This window comes from Salarias fasciatus, chromosome 18 (genome assembly GCF_902148845.1).
Source record: "Salarias fasciatus chromosome 18, fSalaFa1.1, whole genome shotgun sequence".
Lineage (NCBI taxonomy): Eukaryota > Metazoa > Chordata > Actinopteri > Blenniiformes > Blenniidae > Salarias > Salarias fasciatus.
Window position 1 is genome coordinate 28,441,247 of NC_043762.1, and position 10,940 is coordinate 28,452,186.

General features: G+C 41.5%; 1 protein-coding gene across 1 annotated transcript; it reads left to right on the plus strand.

Moving 5' to 3' along the window:
• The first annotated feature begins 871 nt into the window (after positions 1 to 871).
• pigk (phosphatidylinositol glycan anchor biosynthesis, class K) lies at positions 872 to 10,734 on the plus strand. The gene is made up of 9 exons (XM_030116042.1): positions 872 to 988; positions 1,179 to 1,232; positions 1,325 to 1,416; positions 4,218 to 4,353; positions 4,484 to 4,595; positions 5,378 to 5,474; positions 6,646 to 6,763; positions 8,198 to 8,308; positions 10,558 to 10,734. The coding sequence occupies exons 1-9, from the start codon at positions 923 to 925 to the stop codon at positions 10,732 to 10,734; spliced, it is 963 nt and encodes a 320-aa protein (XP_029971902.1). The 5' UTR covers positions 872 to 922.
• Positions 10,735 to 10,940: the final 206 nt, after the last annotated feature.

The window sequence follows — 10,940 nt, forward strand, 5'->3', positions numbered from 1 at the left end:
AACCCAACAGTTCCACATGAGCAAGTTAAATCTCTTGAAGTTTTCAGAGGGATATGTGCTAGTTAGATATACCAGCAGGGGTGATGAGACTGAGTGACTGTGGACATCTTTGAACGTTTGGTGTGAGCAGAACTATCTTGTGATAGTGTGAAGATACCCTCTTTCTGAATCCAGGGTGTCTGTGTGGACAGTGACTGGACTCACTGAGGAACATTGAAGTCCTTTAAAAGAAGGACCCAATCATCTCAATATTTTGAGGTGGCTGAGGTCCTTTAACATCTGTCACACCAAGCTGAAGGTGTTCGGAGTCTGTGGCTGTGAGCGCTATCCTCTGCATGCGGCAGCAGGCTGAGGGTGGCCGACAGACAACAGGCTGAAAAAGAGACGCCTCTGGACTGTACAGGTGGTCTCAGAGAGGAGGTTCCTGTCCAAACTGAAGTCCATCCAGAGCGATGTCCCTCATTTCCGTGTCCTGTCTACAGCAGGAGCTCCTTCTGCTACAGACTCACTCCACCTGCAGAACAGTGTCACAGGAGCTGCTTCATTCCTGAGGCCATAAGAACACAATTCTTATTCTTCTTTGTGAATAGTGTTTGCTGTGTTTTTTGTGTTGGTTCCTTTCTTCACATGGTTATAATAGTCACGTTAAGTCCTGCATATTAATATGTAATACTTTACTTTTTCATTCTGAGTCTGTTTCAATTGATTTTTGTAAACTTTGTGTTATATTATATTATATTATATTATATTATATTATATTATATTATATTATATTATACAACAATTTCTCATTCATAAATTCTGTTCTATTTTATTGATATGTGACGTATTCCTTTAAACATGACGTCAGGAGTTCAAACAGCTCGTGGGCGGAGCTACCGGCTTTCACTTCCTGGATGTCTTCTGCTGAGAGTGCTTCACCATGAAAATACTCACTTTACTCTCCCTTTTTGCTACAAACGTGTTGGCAGACAGCGTTAACATCGTGGTGAGTACACTTCCTTTGCGTGCAGCTCTGAATTCACGTGACAGTCTGTCTGCTTTCCGCTTAATCGCGCGGGTTAAGTCGCTCCCCTGTTAGCTTCATATGCTATCATGATAGCTGTTTGGCTAATGCTGCATTAAAAACATTGAATCAGAACACGCATTTCTTCTGTCTTCTTGTTTCTGTTTGACAGGACAGCGCCGGGCAGTTCTTTAGCAGTGGACATACAAACAACTGGGCTGTTTTAGTGAGTATTGATCCAGGCTGTGTGTTGAATGAGGAGTGCTCGCAGGTGAGCTTCAGTCTGATGAAGTGTTGTTCTCCTCTTTTTGAAAAAAGGTGTGTACCTCCAGATTCTGGTTCAACTATCGACATGTGGCAAACACTCTGTCCGTGTACAGAAGCGTCAAGAGGCTGGGGATCCCTGACAGGTAGCCTCTGCTCTCAGTATGTCAGCTTTGGATATAAATATGTGTTGGAGTTCGTGTGGTCGTTGATACATGTACTCTTTTGTTCATCTGTAAGCATCAGGCTCACTGAACATACAGCATATTATTTATCAGAAGCTGTACATATTAAACACTTGACTGTAAATGTGCTAGTGTTTCCCTAAAGGCTGTTTTTCTTCTGTAGTTCCTGGCAATGTGAAATTTTAAGTTATCAAGATTCCTCTCTTGGGTTACCACTGCTGATCGTCCTCTGTCTCCTTTATTCACCCCAATCTCCTGCATTTCTTTCCACACTGCAACAATGAACCTCCTCACAGACCTTCCTCTTCATCCCCTGGCCTGACAGCTCCATTCTCAGCATGCACACACACTCTATGTGACACATACTTAACCATCTCATTACCGTCCTGCAGACCAACCCACTAGAGTTAAGCCCGGAACCTTCTGTCCATCCAGTGCCGGGACGCTCCTCTTCACCTCTCTTTCGTAGATTCCAAAGTTCCGTGTGCATCCTGACTGTTATCGTTCTTACACACACTTTCAGAAAATGAGGGACACGTGAAAAATGTCTTCAGCTCGTTTTGATCTAAGGACTACGAAACTAGATGTTTCTCAGTTTTGTCTTGTGATCTCTCACTCACCACAATTTCAGATGGGAAAAACCTAATAATATTCTACTTGGGGCAATAGGCACAGTTTTCGTTCTTCATTTGAAGTGGGACCAACAATCTGTGTGTGTGTGTGAAACATTTATTATACACTCAGTGCAACATTTTCAAAACCACCTTTAAGCTCACAGAAACATCGCAAAGCACTAAAAAGTGGTTTTATATATACAACGGTTTACCTGTGCTACCATGTCGCATTCAACAGCTTGATGTATCTGTTATTCAAAGTGGACTCCGTGAATCTCCTTTCTTGAGGTAACTGAGAAATAATGACTGAAATAAAAAAGACTGTACGGTGGTTGGTGCTGTCAGTACAGGATAAATCGGTATAGAAGTATAATACTTGTATTCACTTTTGAGAACAAAGCAAACATTGTTTCGCTGTGTATGGTTTTCACAAGATGTCAACATTTTAGTCAGATCTGCTTTCTTTGTTGAGAGCGGATCACTGTTCCAGGACTGAAATGTGAATAATCCCTGTCATTGTTTGTATAAAGCTACAGCTGTAGGGGAAGATTTTTGGACGTTTGACTCTATTTTGCATCAGACAGTATCATTAAAATTGGCTTTATGTTGAGATTTTAGTCATGGTTGCAAAAAGAAGGAATATTCTATTCGCGTGTACTGTGTGCACCACAACAAAGAAAAATTGTAAAGTTTGAATATAAAGGTTATCGTGGCTCTATGACACACTGTGATACTATTTAAAAGATCTTTGGCAGTTCTGTACAAACTACTTTTAAACTATTTCAATGAGGCCAGTGAACCAGGGTGAACAGCACAGAAACATAAGTGGACTTGGCTGTGAATTTTCATCTGTATGGCGTGTTAATGTGTTGAAACCTTAATTCACACTGGCACAGCAGTGAGGATTAAGTCTCTATGGGAACGGACCGCCCGCCTTCAGAAGCTGCTTAGCGTTTTGCCAAAGGACACTTTGACATGAAGACAAGGAGAGTCAGGAATTACTCTGAAACCAGAGGACAGGCTGTCATCACAGACCACAATTAAGAACTTCAGCTCTTGATCACAGCTTACATTTTGTAATTAGACCAAGTAATGATTTTTTGGAATTTATTTTTATTAATTGACTAGATACCATCTCAGATATTGAATGTTTCTATTTTAGTATTTAATGCCATTCTGTTCTTATTACCGCTGAAAACCATAAAAAAAAAACCCAGTGTTTCCTAAAGAGTGCGCTGCCGCCCCCTGGTGGATAGTGGCGGTATTGTAGCTGGGCGGTGAGGACTTTGTAATTGAGTTTCTAGTCCCACAAAAATAAAACACTCAAAGGTGACGGAACAGGGTGATTAAATTCTAGTTCTCCCTTCCTTTATCTTAATGATATTCACCCTGTTTTCTTTTGAAAGTTTCATCTTTGTTTGACCTTAAACTCCATTGCAGTGTGAGTGTGACGAAGTGCCCGTTGTAGCACTTTGAGATTTGGTTTCAAATGTAATGTGCATTATAAATAAAACCTATTATTATTTCAACACTACACTGTCAGTCATCAGGATGAATGAGGGTCCTCATCACAGCCATCAAAGGGGCCTTTCTCAGAGTGATCTCATTTTTTGACCAATTGTTTCTTGATCTCTTGGGTAAATACTGTGAAGTCGTACACCATGATGTGTTTTCCTGTCAGTATTGATCTGTTTGCACATCATTTCATGCAACTGTTGCTCAAATAAGTGTTGAATGAATGTCAATGAGACATTTATGGATGTCTGTTTTCTGACTTTTGCTGTTTGATATTTATAAAATTTGCATCAACAGAGCAGTTGTGATGGATGACACAGTACAATGATTCATTTGGAAGTCAATATTTTGGATACATAATATGAATTTTATTGCCTTTAGCTCATTTGTGTTTCTGGAGTAAATGTTTCAAAGAGCTTTATCATGGTCTTGAATTTCGATCACATCTGGATCTTCAGAGTTTGGAGTGCCGTAGAAGATTTGAACTGGGTCTTGGTGCTCTCGATTTTGGGAATACTGATCTCGATGTTGATTTGCTGCTGTTTGCAGGTACTTCTGTCCTGATTTTCCAGCATTTCTGGCTTCATTTCTCACTCATCCTCTCTCTTGCTTGCTCTCCCTTTTGCTTTCCAGCCACATAGTCCTGATGCTGGCTGACGACATGGCCTGTAACCACAGAAACCCCAAACCTGCCACGGTGTTCAGCCACAAGAACATGGAGCTGAACGTGTACGGAGACGACGTGGAGGTGGACTACCGAGGATATGAGGTTGAATGGCTTTATGTTCTGTCGTACTGTGGAATCTTTTCTCAGCCCCGAGTGTTTGGGATGAGTAAGTTCTTGGCAGATTTTGATGAATCATTTGATTTAGATCTTTTTTTTTTCTTTTTTTTTTCAGGTGACAGTGGAAAACTTCCTGCGAGTTTTGACTGGACGGCTGCCTCCCAGCACGCCACGCTCCAAACGCCTCCTCTCTGATGACCGGAGCAACATCCTCATATACCTGACAGGTACTTGCAGTAAAAATCTTCTCGATAGGTGATTCAATACCTTGTATTTATTTCCTGCACTCATGCAATGTCCTGAAAAACATTTCTGAGGTTAGCTTCCGGCTGTGCACGGAGGGAATATGGTTGTACACTGTATTTATCGTGTTTCATTTACAAGATTAGACTGTATTAAACATTTTAATTAAGAGGCAGCGCCAATTATTTCACACTTGTTAGCTACAGTACAGACATTATAGCCACATAAATTTAGGAAAAATGAGCAAAAAGTCTATAAACTGCAGATTGTTGAATAGACTTCATGATTGTTTACTTATGTTTGTGTTCGTCATCATGGCACTTGAAGCTGTTCTATTCTAACTCGGGTGTTAACCACAACATCATCCAGTTCCAATACCAGGCCGTTACTGCAGAACTGCTCCTCTGACCAGAGCTGAGAGGAGTTCAGCTTTCAGTGTTCATGTGAAATATGGAGCAACAGCAGCACCTGCAGTTAAAGGAGAGCACAGTGACTGATGACTGCTGTTTCTCCAACTGGACTGACTCAGAGCTTCATGAGACAGAGGTTTTTGTTAGAAGCGAGAAACCAGGCAACATATTAGAGGATGTTATTCACTAAATAACTTTGTCCTTTCAGCAGTTTAGTTTCTCCCACACACATCCTGCTGCTGTCAGCCCTGCTCATGTCTTTTCATTTTTTTGCTATTTCAAATATATATATATATATATCTTTGTGAGATGAGTCAAAAGAGGAATGAAGCATTAAGCGTGTACTTGTTTCTCAGGCCATGGCGGGAACGGCTTTCTGAAGTTCCAGGACTCGGAGGAGATTAGCAATGTGGAGCTGGCCGATGCTTTTGAGCAGATGTGGCAGAAAAGAAGGTAAACAAGCAGGAAGGCAGCGTTAATGATGAAGGCGAGGCGGCCTAACAGTGTGGTTTCTGGCAGAGCATCTGTGTTTCCGCTCTACGGTCAGATTTAGTTTAGTTTAGTTTTAAATGGACTATACAGAAATCACACAGCACAACTCTGAGACCTGAGCGGAGATGTTGGGATGCTGCTTTGACAGATGAGCACCATGTTGCTGTCAAACTAGTCTCAAATAATGCAACAGCTATCGGAGACGTCTGTTGGACCTGCCACTGTCTTTTGCACCAGAAGGTTCCATTAAAATGGGCTTTTTGTTAAGATTGTAGTGATTGTCCAGAGTAATGTTAAATGTTGAGTGTTTTCCAGCCTGTCCTAAAGGGCGCATTAGTTTAAAAATGTGATTTCAGATAAAATTGCTGCAGCTTCTACTCTGACCTTTCATAAAATACAAAAATCATGCAGTGATGCTTTTAATTGGCCTCTTCCTTTATTCATCAGAGCATTTTGTGCTGCTGATCCGGGTAATTTTTAGGAATCCACTCAACAGGAGAGCTGAGCATTAATAGAAAAACTGCAGCTGGTGATTATTTAGAAAGGATTTTGTTGCGAGAAAGCAGAAAATGTCTGTACGATCAAAGCCTCAGATATGAAAGCACCAATTGTAGAGAATAAATCAGCCAAAAAGACTGATTTGATTGCTCTCAGTCGATCTACTTTATTGTCCCTGACATATTCTTGTGAATAGAATGATCATGGATTTTTTTTAAAAGACATTCTAATAGAACTAACTACAGATTGAATATCTAACCTTAGTTTTGTGATTTGTCCTGTCTGAAAAAAAAATAGGACATGCCACATTTATGTGCAGTGAGTGTAAAATGGCCCAAAAAATGTCTGTAAATGAGGTGAAACTGGCACTGCCGTCCACGACCCTCCATTCAGTTTTTCTAGACCCTGTTCGGACGTTGTAGTGGAATTCCAACTTTTGTGGAGATCGAGTGGGAGAAAAACTGTGTGGGAGTGTTAGAGGGACTGAGTGGTCACCATGGTAACAGCAGCGTAGAAGACGGTTGTAAGGTTTGTGTGGCGCCGCTTTTATTGGAGGAAACAGACGAGCGCTACACCACCCGTGTTCTCCTCCTCGTCATTTCAAATCGCGATTGATTGATTGATTTTCCTCCAGGTACAATGAGCTGCTCTTCATCATCGACACCTGTCAGGGCGCCTCCATGTACGAGAGGTTTTACTCCCCAAACCTCATGGCTTTGGCCAGCAGTCAGGTGGGAGAAGACTCCCTGTCGGTGAGTTACCTTCACACACACTCAGAAGAAAAACCACACCTTATCTATCAGCGTGTCGGGCTGTCGAACCAGCGCACTGTGACTGAACACCAAAAATATGATGCAGTCTGTATTCATCTGTATTCATCCATTCACATTATGTAAGAAATGGTACACTGTAATAAATTAACTTCGCTCATAGAACACACACACACACACACACACACACACACACACACACACACACACACACACACACACACACTCTCACATGCACACAATGCAGCTTCAACCTTGTTTAACATGTATGAGGACATCAAGTAACCAGTCGATGCAGTTCCAACATGGACTCACAGTCCACCTCAGAATATACACATGTTCATGGGTAAGCTAAATAAAAAGGCTTTTAATGACTGAAAATGCCTTAATTTTGGTCATTCTGTGACTAAAAAAGCTACATTGAAAATAATACCATTTAGAAAATGATTTACAGCCATGATTGAGTGTTGCAGTGTGTTCATCCTCAGTGAATGCATATATAATAGAATAGAAGATTATCATCTGCATATAGCTACAGGATATATGTATTTTTGATAAGTTAACTGCACAAAACATGCAAAAAAAAAAAGTAAAGCTTTTTATTTCCTGGAAATATAACCCGATTTCTATATGACGTTATTGGCTGCCGTTTCTTTTAAATTCTGCTTCAGTCTTGCTTCAATAACTCATGACATCAATGGCAGAATGTTATTCACATAATGGAGCCAATATGGATCTGGGCTTTGTTGCAATGATAAAGGCTAAAATGACACATTATGGCCATCATTACATGATTTCCTTCACATTCCAGGTCTACAATTCCCTTTTGCTTTGCTACAATCTGTCAAACAAGTTGAGAACAATATAAAATGAGTCAGATGAAGTGAACTTCCTGATCACTCGCCTTTCAGAAGACTTTCTGCAGCTCTCTTCACCTTCTGTGCTCCCGTAGCGTCGCGTCGGCTCTGAATGCATGAAAGAGTAAAACTCAGTCAGGTGAACATCTGGAGGCGTTCAGCAGACGAAGAATATGAGATTTAATTTTATTTACTGAGAAGCTAAAAACTGACATCCGCTTAAAATGGAATTGCATTAGATGTGGGGTGTGCAGATTAATTCTAGTAGTAAAGATACATGTAGTTTAATTTTAGCTGTGTCATCCTTCATGTTTCCTGCAGAGCTTTGACAGTTTTCATCCACTGTAATTATTTTAATTGTGTTTTTATGTTGGAACCCTCTGAGAAATCTTGTCAAAGATGTTTTCTGGTTTTTCCTCAAACTGACACTGTGTACACTCTTCAGCATCGTCACATTAAGTCACATATTTACGTTGTAAGCTCCCTGTGCAAAGAGATACATAACTCTGCCACCAAACGTGCAAACTGACTTTGTTTGAATGCTCTTGTTTCCTGGTAGCATCAGCCGGATTTGGCTATCGGAGTCCATCTGATGGACCGCTACACCTTCTACCTCCTGGAGTTCCTGGAAGACATCAACCCTTCCAGCAAGACCAACATGAACGATCTGGTGAGAAAACGTCAGGGCGATCGCTATTTCACACACTTCGAATTTCAATTTTTCTTACAATTTTTTTTTTTTTTTTTTTTATATATATAGGTAAAAGCTTGTGTTGAGTGTTTTGGCTTAGAAAATAACTCATTTCTTCCTGCTGCAAGTCTGCTTCATAAACACACAGCTCAGTTGTTTTGTTACTTCTGACAGCGTGGTCTTGTGCCTGTTCAAACACTCAAGTGTTTATATCATATTAACTACTGCATTTGATGAAGCATTCATTAACTTAAAGGTAGAGCATGGAAAACATTCTTTACTCAGACCTATTTAATCAATTTCCGACATTGTCATCACAGTTATTAGATTCTTCAGGTAATTGTCGGTTGCATCACAATAAATAATCAGGTTGCATTTTAGTGGATTATGGAGGACCGGCTGTTCTGCGAGTTTTGTTTAAATGTTGCGCCCAAACAAATGTTGGACAACTTGTGCAGTTAAACGTGATTGTGTTGTCTGTAATTCCCATATGTCCTTATGTTTCATAATAGCATTATTGACTACTTAACTTGATGTCAGTGTTTTGACGGCAGCCTGTTGTGTCGCATCAACTTTAACTTGGAGCAATCAGTAATGCAATGATATGTAACTTGTGTTGCTTTTCTTGGAGAAGAACAATGTTTACAGTTTTTTGTGCTGTGTGCTTCTCAAAAATAGGCATTGGATTAATTTTTCAATTGCGATTAATTGCAGAATTAGGGTTAGCAGTTGGCTCAAAGAAAAGAAATATCAGGAAGAATTTAGAACTCGGGCACTTCTGAATCTCAAGTCTAATGAGTGCAGGGTTTTTTTTCCACTTCATTTTACTGTCATTGGGACATTGTTCTTTTCACTCCTGTGCAGTTCAATGTGAGTTATTAATGTGGCTGTCTTATGTTTTGAACTGAAAATGGGAGTGCTGGAGAAAACGCAGTACAGTATGCGGCCTTCAGAGGACGATGCAGAGGCTGCTGTGGGCCGCTTCAGATCATGCTGATATGGATAAACGTCCATTACAGTGGTGATCATGAAGAAAAGAGCTCAGATATTTACTTGCATTATGTTCAGGTGGTGGGTCTGTCAGTACTGAACCCTGAGATTTTTTTTTTAATTTTATTCCAAATTCACAGATTATGTGATAAATTTGCAGTTGGTTAAAGTTTTCAAATGGATTGGTGCCACTTATTAATTCATTGAAGATTTATTCACTGCAACACTCAATCATGGTTATAAAAACTCTATCAGGATTTTGTTCCGTTATTGGAAAGTGAAGCTAATAACAGACTTTATTACATCCAGAATGGCCAGAATTATCTCATGACTGATGAACCTCCGCTCGCTTTACCTGAGCCGTTTCTTTCAGCTTGTGCTGCCTTTTCTATACTGAACTGTGCTGGAGTTTCACATCATTTCATCCTGATGTTATCAGCGCGGGTCACCCTCCTCCAGCTGATCTGGAATGGGCTTGTGTGAGAGCCAGCGGTGCCTCTTCTGTTTTATCCTCCTCCGCTCTTTCGCGCCTTTAACGTTGTGCCGCTGGAGGAGTCGGATGAAAGCCACATGAAGCAGAATGGCTGATGGAGCGGTGGAGTCGCCGGCCCTCGGCTCAGGGCGGCGGAGGGGGTGAATCCACGCTGCTGTGGGCCGAGCCTCGGTCTCGGCAGCGCCTCCCGCCAGGCGGTCCGCTCGTCAGGGCGGCTCTCAGTCCCGTTCAGACAAAAGCTTATTGTTCTTTCTGATTGCCTCGTTTTTCTGTACTTATTCTCCTGATGTAATTTCATGGAATTAGGGTTCAATATCATGGATTTACCAGATGAGCCCACCGAGCTTTCATTTCTGAATCCAGGCGGCAAACGCTTGACCTTTGATGAAACAGAAATTGTCTCCACCTTTCCGAGAAAATCCTCCTGTGGCTTTCAGGTCCTGTTTGGCTCACGGAGATAACGCAGACCACGCTTTAATGGTTTTTTATTCTAATTTCCTTTCAAATGGAGAGCTCAGCTGTACGACTCATTGATGAATCACACACACGTAAGGGATTAACCCACCGAGCTGACAGCGACATGCAGGAATGTCAAGCTCCTTCTCCTCACCATGCCACACTTTCACACACGTTTGCTGTGTAAACGTGTGAAATCTCCTCCTCAGATAGGAAGTTTGACTCTCACGGAAACGACTCATATGATGCAGTTTTTTTTTATTTCTTTTTGTTTCCCCTGCGTCCTCAGTTCAAAGTGTGTCCGAAGAGTCAGTGTGTGTCCACACCGGGACACCGCACCGACCTTTTCCTGAGGGATCCAGGAAGCGTTCTCATCACGGACTTCTTCGGCAGCGTCCGCAAAGTGGAGATCACCACGGAGGCCGTGAACCTGAGCGAGCCCGTCCGGCCGGCGGAGGACAGGTGAGCTCAGCCATGTGACTTTACTGCTCTCTGGACTCGTGGAGGTTACGTGAATATCAACACAACTTTTTTCATCTAATTTCTTTGAAGCCTCAAACTTCCTAAATGTGACTTGAAAAAAGGTGAACAACCTGGAGGACAACTGCAGCTGAACAGTTTGACTTGCTCCGTTTGCGCTTTCATGTTTAAGAACTTGAGTGTCTTCTTCTT

What these genes read in the sequence shown, in the direction of transcription:
- pigk (XM_030116042.1), top strand. Translation starts at nt 923, where the DNA reads ATGAAAATACTCACTTTACTCTCCCTTTTTGCTACAAACGTGTTGGCA. An exon ending in CAGACAGCGTTAACATCGTG is followed by an intron (nt 989 to 1,178) that starts GTGAGTACACTT and finishes TCTGTTTGACAG; the next exon opens with GACAGCGCCGGGCAGTTCTT. An exon ending in TGGACTACCGAGGATATGAG is followed by an intron (nt 4,354 to 4,483) that starts GTTGAATGGCTT and finishes TTTTTTTTTCAG; the next exon opens with GTGACAGTGGAAAACTTCCT.